A 22,233-nucleotide genomic window follows, 5' to 3' on the forward strand; every position below is an offset into this window, starting at 1 on the left:
GCATGCCAAGCTGCCATAGGCAGACTTTTACTGAGAGGACTTTGAAACCTAAAGCAGAAACCCTTAGAGACCCTGGTTTTGATTACAGCAGTGTCAGCCTTAGAAATGCAAATGGCCAGATGGATTTTGTGCAGGTGTGAATCGCTCACTTGGCCAGCTGGCAACAGGGTGTCTCAACACTGATAAAGGAAGGAGCATTAAGGGCTTATCATAGGAACAGAGAAAATCCAGCCTGCAGCCCAGATCTGGCCCATCAGGCCATTCTATCTGGCTTGTGGGGTTCCTCTAAAATTTAGAAAATTATTGCCTGCTGGTGACTGCCTATCTAAAAGCCGATGAGGCGCCAGTGATGGGCAGGAGGACCCAGCAGCAAGACCCACCCGGCACTCCCACACCCCACCCTACCCTTAGCTCCCACCAGAAGCTTCTGCCTAGCAGAGACTTCTGGCCTGGGACCCTGCTGCTGTTCCCCTGCTCTCCCTCAGTCCAAGAGTGGAAACTCAGGTAAGAACAGTGATGCACACACACATACCCCGCTGGTGATTGCTCTGCTGCAGGGAGCTCATAGGACTCTGGCTTCATGCCTCCATGTGCCACTCCCAGCTAGAAGTGGCAGAAGCACCACCTGGAGGCACAGAGCCAGCCCAGTCTGAGGGTGCAGGACTTTCCTTAGCTTTTGGCACTCTAATGTGACCTCGCATTCAGCCAGAGCCAGCCTGGCAGCACATCCAGGACCTCAGGATGCAGAGGGAGTTAGCTAGGAACCACAGGGGCCAGGCAGGGCTGTCTCAATGCCCCACCTTAAGATCCTGACCTTGCAGCTGGGGACCACAGAGGCTGGGCTGGGCCAGGCTGGCTCCAGCACCATGTGGTGGCCAGGACCGCAGAACGCAACAGGAGCCAGTCTGACCCCACGGTTCCCAGCTGCAAGGGCGGGACTGTAGCGTGTGGCATGGAGCCAGCCTGGCCCAGCCCCTGCGGTTCCTGGCTGGCTCCTGTTGCATCCTGAGGTCCCGGATGTCATCGCTTTCTTCTGCTCCTGTGGTGTGGGGCTCTTGTTGCTGTAATAGCCACCCATTTTCACTACTGCAGGCTAGGCCAGTAACGCTGGGTGCAGGAAAAGAGTTGCAATCCCACAAGCAAACAGCCTTCTGCCTAAATTGCTGACCAGAGCTGACCGTACAAACAGGGCTTGCACTGCAATGCTGTTCTAGTTTGTCCACACCACAGTGCTTCTAGTCTCCTTGCTCCTTTGCTCTCCAGATATTGGGAATACAGTCCAGCCTTCCTTTGGGCATCTGCAACAAAGTTCAACATCTGTAAAGCACTCTTTGTCCCGGGAAAGGCATGACAGAATATAAGTGTTCTGTACTGTTGTGGTTTAACTCCCCTCCCACTGCTGGCTTTGCCACTTTTGCATCCCACAGGCTCCAGCTCCTGCAGCTTCCCAAACCACAAACCCATACCCTTGTTCCACTTACTGGTGACACCTGGAGATAGATGAAGTACAGGGGCTGTGAGAAATCAGTGGCTGGTACAGGAGCAATTGCTGATTGCAGCTGAGTCACATGTGCTTCCCCCAGGAACTATTTGCATCCCACCAGGGGGTATGCTCCACGGTTTTGGAAATGCTGACAAACAGAGATGAGGGACACAGGGCTGGTCTCAGGCTGGATTGGACTCAGACTGGCCCCGTGCACCAGAGCTAGCAAATGAGGCCCGTCTAGTGCAGACAGCTAATGCAATGCCTGTTCTAGACCATCCCTGCATGCTGAGTGCAGCACACACTGGAACAGGACACCAGTGTGGATGGGCACCAAAACCAGTGCTCAGGGCTGATGTAGTGCAGTGCCAAATGTAGCGTGCACCCTGGATCATGCATGCAGCATGCGAGTAACATCCATCCCAGCACACTGCATGCAGCATATGCTGGCCCCGGTCACTCTACATGAGGCATGTAGGGCTGGCGCTGGACACGTGGCATGTGGTGCCCATGCTGGACTGGTCCTGCATGCTGGCTCCAATACACAGGGAGGGTCGGTGGACCTGATCCTGCTCCAGAGCTTGCATACAGGGCCTGTCCAACACAGACACTGAATGCAGTATGCACCAGACTGACTCTATGCATTGCATGCAGTGAGTGGGGCTAGCCCAACGCATGTCACTTGTGGTACACAGGGTCAAAGACCCACAGGCTAGATTGTAGGGCTCCATGGGCCAGATCCAGCCTGCAGGTTGTATCTTTGACACACCTGCTGTAACTGAATCAGTGCAAGTGAAACATTATGTTTATAGTCACCCCTTAAGATATCAAGGAAGGCTTCACAACTGTTTGCCCATTTTGTACACCCAAACACAGAATACTGAAGCTGAAAAAGCAAAGACCTAGCAAATTCATAAGAGGTTTGTTTTTTTTTGGGGGGGGGGGGGGGGAGGAGGTTGGGGGGGGGGAGAAAGCGGTGTGCAGAATGACACAGAAGTTAGGAGCTAGTCTATTAATTATTCCAGAGCACTTTTTGGGGGCATTTAAACTGTTGGTCAGAAATAGGCAGAAAGGGAAAAACACGGATCTAATTTTTTTAGAATGTTTTTACCCATGTTCTATTTTCTCATTTCTCTGTTTCTGCCTGCTGCCTCTGATTTAGGTCTATCCTTACCTGTGCTCCTCCCTGTGCTGTCCCTGTAGCATGCAGCACTCTTCCTCGACTAGACTAAAAAGTCCCAACCTCCTCTTTTAAAAATCCCTGAATCCCCACATATTTCCATAGGGTTTACCATACAGTAGCTGATTAGTCTTTTACTCATTTATTCATCTTATGAATGCATGAGATGAGCTACATTTCATTGGGTTGTACCTTAGTCCTTCTTATTTGCTCTAATTATATCAAGGTTAGATCAATTCTCTTTTCTTTAGCCCTGACTGGCAGCTTGTTAGAAATTCCCATCCCCATCTTAATATGCCCTAAATTAGCTTGCAGCCTCTTGTCAAAGTTCTTATTTACTCTGTTTTAGAAAGTACCCAGGATCATTTTTGGCAGACAAGATGATTTGGGTAAATCTGATCTCTTTTATTAGACCAACTCAAACAGCTGGAAAAATTCTTCTTTGCAAGCTTTCTGATATAAATATTCTTTGTCAGGTGGAGGAAGCATCTGCAGTTGGAGTGCTCTTCCTGGATGGAATTAATGGTAAAGAAGCCAGCGGCTGGTATTCATTCCATCCAGGAAGAGCACACACCAACTGAGACACTTCCTCGGCCTAATGAAGGGTATTTGTGCCTGAAAGCTTGCAAAGAATTTTTCCAACTATTTGAGTTGGTTTAATAAAAGGTATCAAATTTACTCAAAGAACCTTGCCTGCCTATGCCCTTAGACCAACACATCTACAACCTATAACCCTAACACAGAATGTTTTTGGCAAGTTTAATAAATGGGAAAAGACAATAGTCATAATTTGAACCCATTTATTCCCCTGAAATGAAAGATGACAGCCCATATTATCATTATCATTAAGAGACATTTAAAAAAAAATCGGAGAAGGTTGCCCAGATCATGGTCCTTATTTCCTTTTTTTTTTTTTTTTAAACAAAGACACCATGCTACAAATTTTATTTTTCCTTCATTTACAAACATATATAAAACATATGGAAACATGCACAGTAGAGTAACAAGATGGTAAGTGCTACTTCTTCAAAATATATCATATTTATTTCTTAAATGTACATCTTTAATGGTAATAACTGGAGGCTGTCAGATCTCACACATTCAAAGCTGAGCTAAGTTCTAAGTGCTTTGGGACTTGTTGACGACTACTTAGTATGTTGTAGTTTTTCCTGGAGTCAATATGAGACTAATGTTCCAGTAGGTCATTAGCATACCACCTGCAGCATGGTACTCCTGCTGATAACAGCAGGAACTGCAAATGGAAATAGCCTTTAAAATGTCCCACATGTTACCTCATTACCTGTGTTGGCAGTCTCAAAAAGGCATACCACTTAAGTTTTAAGAAACTTCATCTTAGCACAAAGGTTAACTGATGGGGTGTGAACAAATCAGATGTCAGTGAAGTTGTAGCACAGCCACAGAAGGAGGGAGAGAGATAATAGCAGCAGCCTGTTATTCCTGTCCTTCAAAGACCTGGGAAAACCTAAACAAAACATAAAGAAAATATCCTTTATAACTAGTTATGCAACTGAAATGATTAATATTTACATCCCAACAGACATGCAAAATCTGTCTTTTCCTCAATTCTACAAGGAAGCATGGTGACAAAGCAATTAAGGCAGATCCAGAGTCTGACTCCTGCGGAGGGCTGCCTCCAGTTCATCCTGGCTGTAAATGGGTACCTGGTCATTCAGCCAGATGTGATGCTAGCTACATCATGCCCTTCTGTGCCACTGGCTCCATAAACTGGCATGCCTTTGTCAAGCCAGGCTGCTGGACCTTCTAGCCTTAGATGGCAGCTATAGGTGGGAGCTAGCTGGAAATTAAAGTACTGTTTTGTTAACTCTAAATACAGAATAAAAGTTATTAGTAAGCCCATGAAGCCCATGATACTTCTTAGTTTCACAGTTGGTAGGGTCGGAAGGGGCCTGAGCAGATCATCAAATCCGACCCCCTGCCATGGCAGGAAAAAGTACTGGGGTCAAACGACCCCAGCGAGGTGTTCATCTAACCTCCTCTTAAAGACCCCCAGGGTAGGAGCCAGCACCACTTTACTTTGAAGTTGGTTCCAGATCCTAGCCGCCCTGACAGTGAAGTAGCGCCTCCTGATGTCTAGTCTGAATATACCCCCTGCAAGCTTGTGACCGTTATTTCTAGTCACTCCTGGTAGTGCTCGGGGGAACAGGGACTTCCCCAATGCCTGCTGGTCCCCTCTGACTAGCTGGTAACAGGCCACCAGGTCCCCCCTCAGCCTTCTCTTGTGGAGGCTGAACAGGTTCAGGTCCCTCAGCCTCTCCTTGTAGGACCTGTCCTGCTGCCCCCTGATCATGCAGGTGGCCCTCCTCTGGACCCTCTCAATGCTGTCCACATCTCTCCTGAAGTGCAGCACTTACTTCTTGAAGTAAGCAGCTTTCAGAAACTTAACTGTTTTACAATAAATTATATTATTACAGGTATGTCACAGAAATGAGGCAAAATACTTAAATTTTCCCTATCTTGATATAGAAAGTTTTTTATTTTTCTATCTAAATATTAATCACAGAACCATGGAACTGGAAGGGACCTCAAGTCATCTGATCCAACCCCCCAAATGAATGCAGGAATGCTACTCCCAAATCATCCCTATCCAATACTTACCCAATTTCTTCCTGAAAACCTCCAGTGAAGGAGATTCCACAACTTCCCTGGGTAGTTTATTCTACTTCCTCACTGTTCTAACAGCAAGGAAGTCCTTCTCAAGATCTAGTCTGATGTGAAGCCACTACTTTGCATTCTGCTCTCTGTAGCAAGGGAAGAACAGTTGTTTTCCCTTTTCCTTATGGCAACCTTTCAGAAATTTAAAACAGCTATCAAGTTCCACCTTAATTGCCCTTTCTCCAAGCTACACACTCAATTCTCTGCCTTTCCTTGTACAGCTTGCCTTTTAACCCCTCGATCGTTTTTGTCATTCACCTCTGGACCCTAACTTCTCCACATCTTTCTTAAAATGTGGAGCCCAGGACTGCACACAACACTCTAGATAAGGCCAAGCTGGTGCTGAATGAAGTGGCCTTATCACCTTCCCCTGTCTTGCATGTAATATTCCTATTGATCCAGCCCAAAACAGCATTTGCTTTTTTTTTTTTTTTTTTTTTTTAAGATGCTGCTTGATAAAATACATTTTTCTTTTTCCAGGAAACACTTGTCATATTAAAGTATTATTGTTACATTCCTTCAGTGGTTTTAAATGACCACAGCTTTTGGAATCACAAATACCTGGACTCCAAATATTTGTTCTTCTTCCCTTCCTGAAACGAAGGATTCAGTTGCTGATCATTTATAAGATATTTTTTCCTTTTTTTTTTTTGTTTTAAAAGTCAAAGCAAAAACAGTTCCTCACAGGGTTTCAGACAGGTTCCTGTGGGATGGTTTTCAAGAAACATTCAAATTCTTCAGGCGAGTCAAAAAAAAATCTTCTTTGGCTTTTGTAAATCAGATTTAAACACACTGGAAGCCAAACATCGTAGGGGAAGCTTCTCTTTAAAAGTAGATCTTGATATCTGAACAAATCCCAGTGTCGCTTCATAATTTCACCTTTTTAAAACACAAAAAGAGAAATAATGGTAAATTTACTTTTTGTATCTATATGTCCCATGAATTATCTTTCTATATAAACATTGGCCAAAAGGAGAATAACAGTGTATCCCATTATATTTTTTATTCAGTTTATTTAGTTTACAGGAATGAAAGACTATCAGTGTATTTTCCACGTGAACTATAAGTTGGAAAAGACTCAATTCACCACTGTCCTATATCTTGTGTTCCATTGTTTGCCTTCGTTTATACCTGTGTAACTTAATACAAATTTAAGGTAGTGGAGGAGCAGACCCCAAATGTCTTGGATTTTTTTCCCTCTCCTAAACAGAGTTCCTCATGCTCTGCAATCTGTTCTCAACCCTCAGTGTTTTTTACCACTTGTCATTATAGCTTGTTAATTTCCTTTTTCGAATTCTTTAGATTGAACAAATAAGAGTCACTTGATTCCTCTCTCCTTCTTGGGGAAAAAAGGTGCGCTGCAAGTTTAAATTTAAAATGAAAGCGTCACTACATTAAAAATAAGCTACACTATCTTTTTTAAATGGAGACAAACACGTTTCTTTAATTTGGATGAATCTAAGGAAGCCCAATTGTTGATACTGTACTGACACTTTACTCTCTTGTACCTGTAAAATAATTTGGAGGCAGTGTGGTTTTTTTCATTTAGTTGAAAAAAAAAATCATATTTCTGCCACCACATGTGCAGGGGGCTGCCACTTTGACATTACAAATCAGAAAATGCAAGTTAAAGCATTCAACAGAAAACTTGCCATCTCTTATGCAAATTTAGTTTTGCTTAAAGAAAGTACTGTTGGGTTAATTCCCCCACAGGTCTTACAATTCTATTTGGCTGGTTTTTGAATACTCGGAGAATGGAAGGATAAAAATCTAGTAGGTTTTACAAGCTGGGAAAGCAAAGAGCCATAGTCAGCACTGACCCAGGAAGTCACAGTCAAGATAAGTAGGTAGGAACAAATGCAGCAACCCCTGCTCAATGACCGAGACACTGCCAGAGACCTGGGAGATGGAAATTGGAAGCAGCTAGTAGACTCAATCTTCTGTGTAAAAGCAATGTTTAAAACCAGAGTTCTTTCACTAATTTCCCAAGAAAAATCTGCCATGACTCAGCTCTCCACATGATATATAAGAACAATATGCAATATCTTTCCTCCTCTCCCCACCTGGACCATTCTCCAGATGTGTACAACACTGAATAAAAATGATTCCTGTCAACAAGTAACACGTCCCATTCTGCAGCACTCTTCCAGCCCTTTACTGGCAGGATTAGATGGTGCAGCACTCACCAGGAACAATATATTTGTTTTGCAAACAGTTAGAAAGCATGTATTCTGAACAATCTGCCTATCAAAAGCTAGGGACGTTACTAAAATATGGTGCTCTTTCAGCTGGTTTGTGACAATTTGGATGAGATGTGTCGTGCAGCATAACAATGGCTTGAAAACAGATCCATGCTGTGTGACAGTTTCTTTGAGGTTTGACACTCTGATAAAACAAGATATTTAATAATTCAGCTAGTGAGGCTAGAAAAAAAACTTTCATTTTAACTTTAGCACAATGACCTGATTCTTTCACCTGTGCAGTTTGGACTGTTAATCATACATACACTGCTCATAAATCTGTTTCTTTTTCATTGTAGGAATCCTTGGAGTCCAGATCTGTCTTCCAAGGTTTGATCTGCTGATCGCAGGAGGTCAAGCTGCACTTACATTCATTTTGCGTCCCTGAAGGAAGTCCTTCTTCTTTAATGCTTCTATTTATAAAGATGTATTAGATGTTTTCAAACGTTAAATTAGCACTTTTTAAAAACAGATCACATTACCCGATTTCACTGTCAACTGGAAGCTTGCTCTTTCAAGGGACCAGTTCAGAGACCACTGAAATCACATGAAGAACTGTCACTGACATTACTGATTGGTTCTTAATGATACATATCTAAACTCTAAAACTGATAAACCAATCACAATATCGAAATACTAACTCAGCATTCAATTTTTAGTAGAGGTGCAATGATATATCGGTCCATATCATATCGGCACCAATAAATGGGATATTGACATTATCGGCAATTGGCTTTTTTTGGCTGGTATGGCCGATAATGTTGCTGATAAATGCTGCGTGCATACACGCAGCCACAGCATGCACACAGCCGGCTAGCCCAGCACCTTGGACAGCGGTGTCTGGCTGGTAAGTCTGTTGGGGGAGAAGCAGGAGGGGGCGGGGGGCAGATTAAGGCCCCCGCTGTGACAGAGGAGGGAGGCTGGGGCTGGGACAGATGCTGCCCAGCTGGGGCGGGGCGTAGTACAAAACGGAGCTGTGAGTGGTTCATCCGGGAGAGCACAGGAAGGGGGGGGGGGTGGCTCCCACCACTCCACGCACCCCTGGGGAAGGCATGGGGGGTGTGTGCCCCCAGATCCATGCGTGGGGTGAAGGCAGGTTGCCACTGAGGGCCAGGGCCAGGGGCAGTGCTAGGTTCTTTCCGGCCAGGGGCGGGTTGAGCCCGGGCTGTGCTTGGGCTGGGCAGCAGTGGCACTGGGAGAGGAAGCTAAATGATGGGCTACAGTCCCCCTCCCAGCGCTGCCCATGCCTGCCTCAAGAGCAGCCCTGGCCCAAACCCCCCCCGCCGGGGAGAGCCCAGCGCCGAACCCAGCTCACAGCAGCAGCCTGCCTTCGCCCTGCACTTAGTTCTGGAGGAGCACAGTCCCTCCATGCGTCCCTGGGGGTGCAAACAATGGCAAGAGCTGCCCACCTCCCCACGCCCCCTGGACAAGCTGCTCATGGCTCCATCCTGTGCCCTGCCCTGGCTGGGCAGTGCCTGCCCCAGCCCCCCTCCTCCACTACCATGGGGGCCTCAATCTGTTCCCCGCCCTCCCCCCCACATACATACTTTCCCACCCCTTTCCCACCAGCAGACTTACCAGCCGGATGCTACTTTCCAAGCTGCCAGGCTGCATATCGGCAATTGAATCGGTATCAGTCAATATGGCTCATTAAAAATTAGCTGTCAGTATTGGCCCAAAACATCTTTATCCGTGCACCCCTAATTTTTAGTAGGTTGTAACACAGGATGCTAAGAGATGACTGTCAGGTGGTCATAACTATAAAATATCACAGAAAGATATTAGATTAATTAAGCTCTCAATTCACATCTTTACCAATTACCACTGCTGTACTCAAGGAGTTGTCTCCTCTATTTGATACTACAGTGAAATGAAAATCTGTTAGAAATGTTTTTATTAGTCATTGCTGCAAATGCAGCATTGTGACTTCACTGCAGAATGAAGGGAAAACCATCACTCAGGAAAGCCATTACTGAAAGCATATTTTCAAAGGAATAAGGAAAGATTTTTCTACTTATTAACAATACAGGAAGAAACAAAATAAAGGTAAAAATATGTATTCCCAGTTTATAGTTGAATGGATTATAAAGGAAATTGGCATGCTAATCTAGAGAACAGGAATGAAGTGGATTCAGCAAAAGTTAAAAGAGGCTGTTGGGAGCATCATTCTGGCTACGTCCCATGAAAACAAGTTCTGCAGACAACTTGTCAGACCTTCCTCAGTAGTCCTGGCAGAGACTAAAGAAGGGAGATCCACACCCCACAATACAGTGAGACTGACTGCCTTACTGGAGGAAAGTGCTGCAGGAGGTTCCATTTATTATTCTTCAATTTTTTTTAAATTCATCCTTAAATAATACACAAAAGGCTCTTGGCTTAGTGGATGAACAACAGTACATTTTATCCCCGTGCAGGAGACTGGCTCAAGAGGGATGTCTGACTGAAGTCTTCTCTTGTCCACTGCTGAGGATTGACCGTGAGCATCATTTAACTGAAAAGGTCCGTGGTTAAAATGAAATGGATGCACAGTGAGTTGGGGAAAATACTGACCAAGGAAGAGGCATAAATACAAATTATTCCAGCTACACCAGCCAGAAGTTTGAAGTAAACAAATAGATGGACCTTCCTCACAACAGACTAATTGTACTAGAAAACATAAGAAGTTGTCATACACTTGCCTTGCTATTTCTTTAATCTTTTTCCTCATTATTTTATCTTCAGCACCCACATTTCTCCAGTCAGAACACCTCGAAAGGGGGCTACAGTTTTCTGATAACATACACCTGCAAAGTTTAAACCGCCAAATAAAGCAGCAGCCTTTTATGCCTCACTTTCACCTCAACAGTAGCCAAAGACTAATGCATTTACTTTGGTTACTTAGCTAAATACCTTTACTAATGTGATAAAGTGACACCTGTATCAAATCATAATTTTCAGTTTATTCTCTGAAAGACTGTGTTCTGTCACATACATTGCACTTGCAGTGAAGCAGTGTATTAAGGACAGCCTTCATTCAAGCTGCATACATTTTAAAACCATCTTTAAGTATACCCAGTAGACACTGCAACCCAATTTGCAATTACGTCTTTAAAGAGATCTTTACACCTAACTTAATACTTCCAAAAATGCTGCAGTGTATGCTTTATACCTCTCCAGTGTCGAATCTGATTTTCCGCACTCTTCTCTGTCAAATACAAAGTCAGGTTCATTCTGTATTTCACGGTTCCGCCCTTGAGAAGATCTGGGTGGCAGCTGAAAACTGCAGAGAAGCAAACGCAAACATTAGCTGTTAGGTACAATACTGTGTCCAATGAGGCAAAAAGGTAGAAGCTTGTGACTGCTGCATTTAATAAGTAAAAAGTCAATTATTAGCAGGCCTGATTCTACAAAATACAGACTATGCTTCACTTCCTTGAAGTCAGTGGGAACAAAAGGGGCCCAACATCTTTGCAGTATTAGATCCTGAGAAAAGGAAGTTTTAATAGCAAATACACAGGAGCCAGGTTGGAAAGTGTCACAGAACCAAGAATAGGCATCACATTTAAGGAGCTTGGAGAAAAAAGGAGGGGCACAAACCAAGAGAGAAACAGTTGGGAGACCAGAGATAGTATCTTAAGGAGAGAGATCCACCAGGATAAAGGTGGAAAGAGAAGAACTAAATGAAACAGTGAAAGTGGGGATGGTTAAAAGTAAGCTTACAGAAATGTTAAGGATAAGGATATATGGGAAGGGATTTGTAGCACAAGAAGATATGAATAGCACCATGGTATTTACTTGGTTACTTCTTTACCAAACTATTCTCATTTCACCATCTTCACCTGATGTTACCCAGTTTGATCTCCCTGTAAGTGCCTCCTGACCTCCAAATTCAGTAAAACTAGGCAGAAATTGAAAAAGTCTAAAGAAGAAACAATGGATCAAGCTCACAACATCATTTAAAGGGCGTTTATCTTCTTCACCTAGGTGCACATTAGAGGAACAAACAGTGCATATAAGCATTGGCCACAATGATATAAAGGTACACAGCACCATCAGTATATGTAGCATTATAAAATGTGAACAGTACTAAGTAGCTGGTTTCTGTTCCAATACACAGTCTAAAACAGTGGTTCCCAATCTCAGGTTGTGACCCAAATGAGGGTTGCAGGGGCAATTGACTTATTTAGATTTAAGATATCTTCCACGCTTGCACTACTTAACCTACAGCTAAAGCTACTTCACTTTCACAGTGAAACGCACAAACTATTTTACATCGTGCTACACAATGGTTCTGACAAAGTTAAGAATTTTTTTTCCTATTAAAGTCACAGCACACTTTTAGATAAAATTGCAGTCATTAGGAATGTGTTTTATAGAAGCCCAGTCAAAGTACAAAAACAAACAAACAGTTGAACATTTCAGTAAGCTATGCCAATACGTCGGCTGGACTTTATACCTCTCCAGGCTGTTCTCTTGATGTCTATACGGGTTTTTGCCATCAGACATGGGGGAATCAGGATCGTTCTGTTTTCTGCGTTTCCATACTGGAGAAGAATCTGGTGAATGACTGCTGCAAATGTAAGAAACATGGATACAGCATTTATCTCTTTTGCTCGTTCCATCGGTCATAGGTGGTGGCTCAGCTAGGTTTACTTCGTAGATGTTTTTATGGTTGTTTCCTACAGTTACTGTCTGATACACGGAGAATAGCTGAAGAAAACAAAGATGTTTTGGATGCATGCCAACAACTGCTTTTGAACCAAGGCATTTGCTCTCCACCAAGGAAGTAGTTCTTGGTGCATAACTGTCCATCTCACAGAATGCAGTACTGCAGCAATGGATAGGGCTTGAAAGTGAAACCACAAAACCCTACACGCAGTGCCTTTTAGCTCAGAGTGAAGGCATGCCAATGGGGCCACATGAAGAACCTTACTACCACTTTACATGCTATTCCAAGACTGAATGTTAGTTAGGGACGTCAGCCTTGCTCTCAAAGGTGCTACATGTTCTACCTTTAGATTCAACGGCTAGAGATACTTTAGCATTCAACTACAAAAATATACAGCTAGCCCCAACTATTGTAATTCCTTTTTTCTATAATTACAGCAATGACTACTCCTAGTATCTTGGCACAGTCAGCATTTTCCACCACAAAAGCACCGACTGCAACACGATCAAGTACAGAGTTGCCAAACAGGGCAATTATGTCCTGGCTTCCTCTCTATATTGAGTAGCTTGTTAATGAAAATTGACTTTAGCAGCCACATCATGCACTGTTCCAGTAATCCCAACAGGAAAGTAGTACTTCATACCTCTCAGGCCCATAATCTGAATGCTGGCCTTGGTTTTCATATGAATTTCTGTTCTGCTTTTCAAACTCGGAGGAATCAGGGTCATTCGAGTCTCTGCAGTGCCATTCCTGAGAACTGCCTGGAGGGTCTGTGCTACTGAAAAATGTAAACCAGCAGTTACTGAAGTCCTGCAGTATTAACTTCATTATGAGAACACAACTGGAGTTACAGTAATAATAAGCACAAGACTTTTCATTCCCAAAAAGTGGTAATGAAAAATGTAAATTGATTTTGTTGTGTTGTAATACAGTTGTTACATTGTTGTCTCCTTCATTTGTGACCTTAAAATCAATATTAAAAAGTTGATTTAATGGGCAACACCTTATGCAGAAGCTCAACCTTCAAAAAAACGCACAAAATGACTCTCACCCCGAGATATGCATCTAGCAGTCAACTTCAGTAACATTTAACATTCTGTATTAACAGACTTGCACCAGCACTCTCATTGGGCATCACTGCACATCACCTGGACAAGGGGGAAGAGATTAATGTCATATATTTTGACTTTAAAAAAGTCTTTGATCTGGTATCCCATGATCACCTCTTGGCAAAACTGGCTAACTGCGGTCTTGGCCTCACCATGATCCGCTGGCTGGGGAATTGGCTCCGTGGTAGGACCCAGAGGGTGGTGGCTGACAGAAGTCAATCATCGTGGTGTGCTATGACCAGTGGGGTCCCTCAAGGCTCTGTCCTTGGGCCTATACTATTCAACATCTTCATTAATGATGTGGACATTGGTATCAGAAGCAGACTGGCCAAGTTCGCCAACAACACCAAACTCTGGGGTAAAGTGTCCACACCCAAGGACAGGAGGGTGATCCAGGCTGACCTTGACAGGCTCATGAAATGGGTGGACAAGAACCTGATGGTGTTTAACACCGAAAAATGCAAGGTTCTCCACCTTGGGAGGAAAAACCTGCAGCATCCTTATAGGCTCGGCACTTCTATGCTGGCTAGCACTACGGATGAAAGGGACTTGGGGGTCATGATTGATCACAAGATGAATGTGAGCCTTCAATGTGATGCTGCAGCTAGTAAAGCGAGCAAAACGCTGGCTTGCATCCATAGATGCTTCTCAAGCAAATCCCAGGACGTCATTCTCCCACTGTACTCAACCTCGGTGAGGCTGCAGCTGGAGTATTGCGTCCAGTTTTGTACTCTGCAAAGGATGTGGAGAAGCTTGAGAGAGTCCAGAGGAGAGCCATGTGCATGATCAGAGGTCAGGAAAACAGGCCTTATGAAGACAGGCTGAGAGCCATGGGACTCTTCAGCCTGGAAAAGCGCAGACTGAGGGGTGATCTGGTGGCCACCTATAAGTTTATCAGGGGTGCTCACCAGGATTTGGGGGAATGTCTGTTCACCAGAGCACCCCAAGGGATGACAAGGTCAAACGGTCACAAACTCCTCCATGACCGTTTCAGGCTGGACATAAGGAAGAACTTTTTTACTGTCTGAGCCCCCAAGGTTTGGAATAGACTGCCACCAGAGGTGGTTTAAGCACCTACACTGAATGCCTTCAAGACACATTTGGATGCTTATCTTGCTGGGATCCTGTGACCCCAGCTGACTTCCTGCCCCTGAGGCAGCGGGCTGGACTTGATCTTCTAAGGTCCCATCCAGCCCTAATGTCTATGAATCTACGAACATATGCTCCGGGATGGGGAAGTGTTTTAATAAGAGCGGCCCCAGGGGACACTGTATACACAAGACGGTGCAGCACACTGGAGCATTTTGATTAGAACAGTCCAGTAGACTTGATTAATCAAGTCTGCTCCAACGTGTTCTAATTAGACGTGTTAGAGCATGTGTAAAAGCGCCCATCATCCCCCTCAAATTCTCTAATAATATAAGGGAAGGTCTATGCAGTTTCTTCACTATGATCCAGAAACTTTTACTGTATGACTTGCATAGGAAAGAGGGGAATGCTACTATCAAGTCCAAATGCCAGTAACAGCAATAACAAAGCCTCAAATTACCTGAAACTTCCTCAAAGGAGTGCATTTCCTTTCTGCCCTTGGGGAAGAGAGATGGCTACCACAAGGGTTACCAAAAACTCCTTTCCCACAGGATTATTTGGGGATGTATCTAGGCTAAACATTAAGAAAAATCTTTAAAATTATTTTAAAGAAAGTTAATATAATGAAACAGGATACCAATGGAGAGTGTGGTAGACCCTTAAATGAGCCTGGGACAGATTCCCACCTACCCCACCCCAATTTAGGTAAGGCTTAAAGAAAACCAAATCAAGCCCATTAAGAAACAGGAATAAGAGACTGCATGCTGCTTCATCCATACGCACACTGGCTGCAGGTCCCAGGTTTCTTCAGTAGGGGGGTCCCAAGCATGAAGTGCTATCTTCCATAGCCTGATCTGCTGGTCCCAGGATCTGCGGCTATACTTCTTAAATTTGTTGGGGGTCCTAGGGTGAACTCCTGGTATCCGTTGGCTCCTACACAAACAACCATGTCAACATGTCTGTATACTCAGTGTCCAATTCTATAACTGATACATCACGGACACAGACAAACATACAAAACATGGGACTATGTGGTTAAGAGTTACTAATGCATACTACAGGAAGTTATTGCAACAGGTATTGTTATACTTCCTGTGCAGACTGTGGGGATTTCAAAAAGACTATCCAGATGCTGTAGGCACCATTAGCAATTCAGTAGGTGGTATGCTTTGAAAGAGTAATACTGAACTAGTGTTACTCCAAGTCGAGGTTAGGGGGCCACTGCACAACTAGGGGCAACATCATTGTCTCTTGTACTCAAGATCCTGCCTGCCCATGATCTCTTGAGGGCCCAGCCATTCTTCAACCACCAAGAAAAACATGCCTGCTTTTCTTGGTTCATTTTAGAGTAGATTTTCTGTGGGGTCAAGAAGGAATAAAAAGCATATTATACCTCGGCTAAAACATAGTGTATTTTATCACATACAACACACACCTATCCCCCTGAAATTCAGCTGTTGGAAATTGGAGTGAGCATGATATTTGAGGAAATATGGTAACAGCAATTTCTGCAGCTTAACCCTCTGCCAGGGGGCAGTGAAAGTTAAAAGTAAAGCTGTGTATGCTGCATTCAGGGCTCCTCAGGTGTTAGATCTGATGCCCCGACTGGGGACCGTGCAGGCCACGGTGGAGGTTTAAACTAGGGATCCACCGATAGAGATTTTTTGGGCTGATACCGAGGGTCGATTCCTAAACAGCCATTATGGCCAATATCGATCTGATTGCTGATATGCAGACCAGCAGCTTGGAGAGCAGCATCCAGCTGGTAAGTCTGTTGTGGCGGAATGGGTGAAGGGAGAGGGGCAGATTGAGTCCCCCGCCGTGAGGACGGAAGTGTTGCTGAGGTTGGGGCTGCACAGCCAGAGTGGGGTGGGGTTGTCCGGGGGATGCTGATGGGAGGTGAGCAGCTCTCACCATTGCACGTAACCCAGGAGGGCATGGGGGGCATGTGCCCCTGGGATCTGTGCATGAGGAGAGGGTGGGCTGCCATTGTGAGCTGAGGCTGGGGGTGGCACCTGGTTCTTCCTGGCGGGGGGGTGGGGCTGAGCCAGGGCTGTGCTCAGGGCAGGCAGGGGCACTATGACTGGGGTTATGGCAAATTTTGGGGTCACTAGCCTCCCCTGTAACTCCACTCCTGGCTGCACACCTCAAGTGCAGCCCCAGCCCAGTTACCCCTCTGGAAAAGCCCGGCACTGTCCCAGCCTGCAGCAGCAGCCCGCCCTCACCCTGTGCACAGATCCAGGGGGCACATGCCCCCCATGCCCTCCTGGGGTGCATACAGCAGCCAAGCCACCCCCCAGATGAACTGCGGCTTCATCTCACACCCTACCCCGTCTTGCCCCAGCTATGCAGCGCATGCCCCTGCTTCAGCTCCATTCTCTCCCTCAATGTGGGGGCCTCGGTCTGCCCCCCACCACGGCCCTTTCTTCCCCAAGGTCCCTTCTCCCACAACAAGTTTACCAGCTGGATGCTGCTTTTCACGCTGACATGCTGCACGGTGGCTGTACGCATGCACGTGGCATTTATCGGCGACATTATCAGCCACATCAGCCAAAAAAAATGATTTCCAATAATGTCAATTTTCCTTATATCGGTGCCAATATGATATGGGACCGATGTATCGGTGTACCTCTAGTTTAAATTGCTCCCCAGTCTTTCTCAGCACCACCCCCCCCCGGCCTCCAGCTCAGCTTCTCGGCTTCCCTCCAGCCAAGGGCTCACTCTAGCACCTCTCAGCTTCTGACCTGAGCCACTGCAGGCATGTGGTCGCATTTCCAGAATCAAAGGCAAACATCTATTCACTTGCTTGCCAGTTCAATTTATGCAGGTTAGACTAACCTGCAAAGCTTTAATTGATTCAGGTTCGGGTTTTTTGAATGTCTGACTTAGCCTTTGTGGCAGGTTCACATTCAAAAGAAATGCAAGGATAAGGGCTTTATGATGGGTACCTACAGTGGAATCAACGCCTGTTTTTGCCTAGATATGCTTTCCTATTTGCTTGCTCAGATGTATAAAATCCCCATTTAAGTTGGCCATTCAAAAAAAAAGTTGCTTTTATGCAAATCTGGCAGACGTGTTCATTTTACGTTACTTTGATTTAAAAACCCAGTCACGCAAGATCTGCACACACATCAGCTGTAAGTGGACATTCAACAACAGGAATGTATAATGCACATAACTGCAACTTACTTTGGGACTTCTTTAATGTATCTATCATACGCAAGTGTGTTTTTCCCAAAATTGATCTGTTTTTGTCTTCTCCTCAAAACCACTTCATCTGTTTCCCTTTCCACTGGTTTGGTAGAGTCATTTGAAACAGAGCTAGGAAAAAAATATAGTTGAAATGCAAAGCCATAGCTTTTATACCATACACTAGAGCTACAGAAGTTCTTAAAAGCATCAGGCATGATTCTCTCATTTTCACGTCTGTAAATAAAGGCAATTGACGTCACTGGGGTGAAACAGATGAAAAACTAGAATTAAGAGATGATACAGGTTGTCTCTCCTGACGAAGTAATTATTTTTGATTTAACATGCAAGTTAGCCCATGTCTGCAGACTATAGAAGTACCATACCAGAAACTAAAGGTCATTTCTGAAACAAGGAAACCACTGGTAGCTGATGCTGATGTGCTCACATAACATCCTCCTACGAATTTAAGTTATAGGTCTCCATAAAGCAGAATGTGGGAAAACTTGGCCTGTGTTATAAGGAGGGCAGATTAAATCATTTTATGGCTTTCTCTGAAACTATGAAGCTACAACGAGAAAAGGAAAATTCCCTATATACTGGAAGACGCTTCAAGCGAAAACCTACTGTACTTCATGGATAAGCAATTTGCTGTTTAAAAGCAACAGAATTTGGGATGATGTTGCCAGTGATTTTTGAAGTAGTTCCAAAGAGAATTTCTCACTGCCTTCAAGTTTCATTTTGAATTGAAAGTTTGAGAATTTATTTGGGCCTAAAGGTTCAACTCAATATTGAGAAATTCAAGGGAAGTTGGGAAGAGAAGAGTCAAGATCCAGGAAAATATTACTGACTTATTTCCTACCCATGTTTACAAAGCTTTTGTTAATGTATGAAAAGTGCTCAGCAATCCCAGAAAAAAGGCAGAAAAGATGCAAAGTACTGTTATTAAATGATCATATGATACCTACTTTCCATATTTTTTTTTGTTCAATGTCTTCATGGTTTTGCCTTCTTCAACTGCGTTTCCCTTATCTGAACAACTTGAAAGGGACCTAGAACCGTCTAATCCTGGAAAACTGAAAAATAATTAAGATACCATAAGCATCTCTTGCCAAATTTTTCCTCCTAATTTGTCACTTAACTGACAGCACTTTAGGGTCTCTTTAATATCCCAGTTTCGTGGGGCTGAAAGTAATGTGAAATTTAAAATTACTTTAAGGAACACTGCCATCAGCAGCAAAGCAAGGACGTAATTAGGAGGGAAATCCTCTTTAAGTAGTATGGGATCCCACAATAAGAGCAATTTAAAGTTATTAATGTAATATTAACCATTTTTCTTTTGAGTTTCCCCAATGTTTTTCTTCTCTTAGGAAGCTGTACAATCTGACACCCAAAGTAGTTCAAACTCTATGAGTACCCTGCAACTTTGTAGGACATAAGGGGCAGAGTGAAGAGTTTCTCTCAACCAACTAATTAGCGTTTAACTTTTCAGCCATATTTTGGCTATGCGCCCCTGCCCACCTTTCTAATGGTAATCCCTTGTCCACTAAATCCACCTCTGTGTGCTGTTATGTTATCCATCAATCATATCCTCTCTTGCTTTTGTTTTCCAGTACTTGATACATGGTGCTGGTCTGAACAAAGAGGTACTTGAGTTCTGTATAATTCAAAGACTGAGTGGATACATATTCCTCTTAAACTACCAGAAATTGAAGGTGGTGTCACTATCTGCACATTTGTGTCAAGGTCTCCATATTACCCTCAATAATTTAAGTATTTTTTATTACTTAATAATAAAAGTATTACTATTCCTAAAGACTCAAGAATCTCTACTAGTACATACTGGATTCTTCTTAACCTTTCTTCAGTTATAATCAAGAGATGCACTTATCATTTTTCCATATTCCCTTTGATACTGTTTCTCCCATAACTTGTGCAACACAATACTCAAAAGTGTATAAAATACTCTAGAAATGTGGTACTTAGAATTGGACAAAGGACATCAACAAATTAAACTTTTATGCCACTGTAAAAAGATATATATTTTATATATATATATATATATATATATATATATATATATAAAATATATAAAATGGACAGATACAAGCTCCTAAGTCTGGGTAACTTTGTCTAATCCAGTGGAGAAGTACGCCTAAAGGGATCAGGGATAAAACTAGCTGTATATATTATACTGGTTTAGGTTCTGCCTTTCCACGTTCTCTGTCCTCATCCAAAGTCTACCAGGAAGTTTGCTAGCCAGTGAGAACTCAATCTCTTCTAGCCTGTGTGCCATTCCATTCCCTTTGTGGCAACTGCCAAACATCAACGATTATGTATTTATCTTCATCATTTCCCCTTCCATGCATCCAAAAATAAGCAAAATGGAGAACACGTGAAACAAAAGCCACCTCATCTCGCATCATTCTAAGTGGTGCCCCCATAAGGATATCAAGGAAATAAACTTTTACTTCCATATTATGGTGTCACTGAACAGTCAGCATATTAATAAAGTAAGCGACTGCCAATTTTATCGCATGGCTGTCCTCAATCACAGCAAAGGATATGACAACAACACACAAAAATGTACTGCTTCTTATAGAAATGTTCAACTACTACAGATGAAACTTCAAAGATACCAGCAAATAATGGTGTCAAATTACCACTTTACCAGGCATAAATTTCTCCCTTTCTTTGAGTAGAGTGCTTCCTGATGTTATTACACATATATAATAAATTAGGTAGACAGACCGAAAGCTCTCATATAACAGCTGTTATCTATATACAGGAGAAGCAAGATTTATTTTGGTAATATGTTTTGCTGGAGCAACTCCACTGTTAAAAGAGATGTTAGAAAAATGTTAGACAAGTTTGCAGGCACAAAATGCTTTTCTCTCTGGCCAGGGAAAGAAGCAGACCTGAAGAAGGGCATTTTGTGTCCAAAAGTTCATCTAACATCTCTCCCTACTATACAATTTGGTCAATAAACCATTACCAAACAAATCCTACTTCTTGCATATTCCTAGACCATCATGTCTACCACAGCACAGTATTATAAAGATGTATTGCTTGCTGGTTTTATGCTACTTATTTAAACATGATTTATTAAATGTAATAAAAAAGTCAAGTCCAAAAATTGTGTTTCTCAAGAAAAAAAAAAAGAGACAACTGCACTTCATTTGGGGGTGTTTCAATAACTCAAGTAACTGAACCCCCAACACTCTTTTCACATCACAATTAGAAACACACAAATTCAGGATGGAGTTTTACCCCATGATCACAGGGGCACAGATTTGCCTTCCTCTGCAGCAGGGCCAGTGGTGGCCCTCTACCTGGGCTCTCTTGAGCCTATCCTGGCATTTCACAGAAGCAGGGCTGTTGGCTGCCGTGGTTCCCTGCTTTACCTGTGGCAGGTTAGGGTGTTATGTATCAGGGTCGACAGTAGTCTTGTGTAGAGTTCAGATGATGGTTTGTATGGGATGGCTTGGATAGGGATGATCCTGCCTCAGGCAGGGGGCTGGAGCAGGTGACCTCCGGAAGTCCCATCCGGCCCTACTTCTCTATGATTCAACCGACATGGCGCACCTCTCTACCCCGTCGTCCAAGCGTCCACTGTGACGTTCATCCGAGGCAGAGGAACCCGAGTCATTCCCGCTCCTGCGTTTCTGTCCTTGGGCCCAGAGGGCCGAAGGTCGTGCAGTGCTAGAAAAGACGAATCTCTTTTAGGAGTCAAGTGGGATAAACTTATTGCACCATCAACTTATTGGGCTGCAACAATGGCTGCTCCCCCCAAAACCTGGAGAGTCGGCTGGTGGGGTGCAAAATGCCCCCGCAAACGTCACCGTGTTGGGCACCAAGCTGCTTCCCTCCATCACTCTCCCCCAAAAGAGAAGAGAAGGGAGGAAAGAGATCAAGAGACACAAAGACGTGTACAGCCCCCAGAGCCCTGCCAGCCCAGGCGGGTCTCAAGCCATGTCCTACCCCAGAGAGACCCGCCACTGCTTGGGCACAGACCACCCATCCTGGCTGCTAGCTCTTCCCTCCCCTGCCACCAATATAAAGCCCTGGCCCCGGACAGACGACCACAGAAATGCTCTCCCCTCCCCCCCACCCCACCTGCGCGTGCCGCCCGGGGCGCTCGGCTGCTGCCCGCTGTACATGGCCCGGCAGCAGCTGGAACAGCTGGGCTCCCCTGGAATGCTGGCGCGCATGCGTCACCTGAGCACCGGGGAGACTGACAGCACCGCGCGCATGCGCCACCTGCGCTCTGCCAGGGAGACTGACAGCACCGCGCGCATGCGCCACCTGAGCTGCGCCGGGAAACTGACAGAACCATGCGCATGCGCCACCTGCGCTCTGCCGGGGAAACTGACAGCTCCGCGCGCGCGCGCGCGCGCGCGCGCGCACCACTTGCTGTCCTCCGGGTCCAATGACGCGCATGCGCAGTATTGGCATTACTCAGGCCCCCGGGAGCGCGCGACCACTCATGCCCGGAAGTCCGGGTCTTCCCCCATGCCCCTGAACTGGGGTGGAGAGGTTCAACCCGGAAGTGCTTGTGGCTGGACGCATTTAAAAGCTTCTTGCCTGTCAGTGGCTCAGTG

The 22,233-nt window shown here is 44.5% G+C and overlaps 1 protein-coding gene across 8 annotated transcripts; it reads right to left on the reverse strand.

Moving 5' to 3' along the window:
* Window positions 1-3,449: 3,449 nt before the first annotated feature.
* LOC102565949 (histone RNA hairpin-binding protein) lies at window positions 3,450-21,912 on the reverse strand. 8 transcript variants are annotated; one of them, XM_019478653.2, is made up of 12 exons: window positions 21,749-21,912; window positions 21,218-21,334; window positions 18,601-18,708; window positions 17,633-17,764; window positions 15,227-15,376; window positions 12,889-13,023; window positions 12,033-12,143; window positions 10,746-10,856; window positions 10,276-10,380; window positions 7,864-8,010; window positions 5,919-6,236; window positions 3,450-4,146 (listed from the first exon to the last, which is right to left on the reverse strand). In XM_019478653.2, the coding sequence occupies exons 1-10, from the start codon at window positions 21,841-21,843 to the stop codon at window positions 7,869-7,871; spliced, it is 1,206 nt and encodes a 401-aa protein (XP_019334198.1). In that variant the 5' UTR covers window positions 21,844-21,912; the 3' UTR covers window positions 3,450-4,146; window positions 5,919-6,236; window positions 7,864-7,868. The 8 variants fall into 8 exon arrangements, with proteins under 8 accessions (XP_019334198.1, XP_019334195.1, XP_059577461.1 ...); XM_019478650.2 differs by having other exon boundaries at window positions 12,033-12,146; window positions 12,889-13,020; window positions 21,749-21,910; XM_059721478.1 differs by having other exon boundaries at window positions 7,833-8,010; window positions 12,033-12,146; window positions 21,749-21,910.
* Between the last annotated feature and the right edge of the window lie 321 nt (window positions 21,913-22,233).

This window comes from Alligator mississippiensis, chromosome 2 (assembly GCF_030867095.1).
Source record: "Alligator mississippiensis isolate rAllMis1 chromosome 2, rAllMis1, whole genome shotgun sequence".
Taxonomy (NCBI): domain Eukaryota; kingdom Metazoa; phylum Chordata; order Crocodylia; family Alligatoridae; genus Alligator; species Alligator mississippiensis.

Excerpts from the sequence above, each read along its gene's own strand:
- LOC102565949 (XM_059721478.1), bottom strand. The coding sequence starts at position 21,843 with ATGCGCGCCAGCATTCCAGGGGAGCCCAGCTGTTCCAGCTGCTGCCGG. Across the intron at positions 21,335-21,748 it reads GCCCCGGGCGGCACGCGCAG|CACTGCACGACCTTCGGCCC; the intron begins GTGGGGTGGGGG and ends CGTCTTTTCTAG. Across the intron at positions 10,857-12,032 it reads CAAGAGAACAGCCTGGAGAG|TTTTCAGCTGCCACCCAGAT; the intron begins GTATAAAGTCCA and ends GCTTCTCTGCAG.